We start from the raw sequence: 650 nt of genomic DNA on the forward strand, positions 1-650 counted from the left end.
CAATACAGCCCCGCCCAGAGCCAGGCGCGCCCCCGCGGCGGGATCGGTGCGCGTGTCCGCGCCTCTTCCCGCCGACCTGGCGGGCGTCTGGCCCAGGCGGCGGAGGCGCGGGCCGTGGGGGGGCGGGAGGGGTGGTTATGTAAGCGTTGCGCGCTCCCGCGAAGCCACAGCCAATGAGGAGCCCCGGCCACTCGTGCTCGCGCACGCAGGGCGGGGGGAGGGAGCGCACGACGTGCGCGCGCCCTCTGCCTCGTCCACCGCTGCCGCCTCCTTCTTCTGCCGCTCCTGGTGCTGCTTGTGTGCTCCTTCAGTGCGGACCTGGTGCCTCTTTTGTGAAGCGGCAGCTGAGGAGACTCCGGCGCTCGCCATGGCTGACGAGAAACCCAAGGTGAGCTCCGGGCGGCCGTGTGCGCCTCGCCGTGCCGTCCGGTGGGTGGCGCGGCCCGGGGTCCGGCCGAAGCCCGCCGCGGGCTTCCCTGCCTGCCCGGGGCCCCCCACGGGGCCAGCCGCGGCTCAGGCCCGGCGCTCCGCGCCATTTTCCTCTCTAGCTCTCTTCCTCCCGCCCGCGCCCGAGGAGGCCCGCCGCCCTCCCCCGCCCCCAGGCCCTCGGAGCGCGCGCGGCGCGAGGCGGGCGGCGCATCGCGGGAGCC

The 650-nt window shown here is 76.3% G+C and overlaps 1 protein-coding gene across 1 annotated transcript in view; it reads left to right on the forward strand.

Moving 5' to 3' along the window:
• Nucleotides 1–205: 205 nt before the first annotated feature.
• Sumo2 (small ubiquitin like modifier 2) overlaps nucleotides 206–650 on the forward strand; it is a 14,191-nt gene continuing 13,746 nt past the window's right edge. Inside the window, exon 1 of the mRNA XM_028752922.1 lies at nucleotides 206–388. Coding sequence (XP_028608755.1) covers nucleotides 368–388 — 21 coding nt within the window. The 5' untranslated portion in view covers nucleotides 206–367. The remainder of the gene's footprint in view (nucleotides 389–650) is intronic.

The sequence above is a fragment of the Grammomys surdaster genome, unplaced genomic scaffold (assembly GCF_004785775.1).
Source record: "Grammomys surdaster isolate TR1022 unplaced genomic scaffold, NIH_TR_1.0 125940, whole genome shotgun sequence".
Taxonomy (NCBI): domain Eukaryota; kingdom Metazoa; phylum Chordata; class Mammalia; order Rodentia; family Muridae; genus Grammomys; species Grammomys surdaster.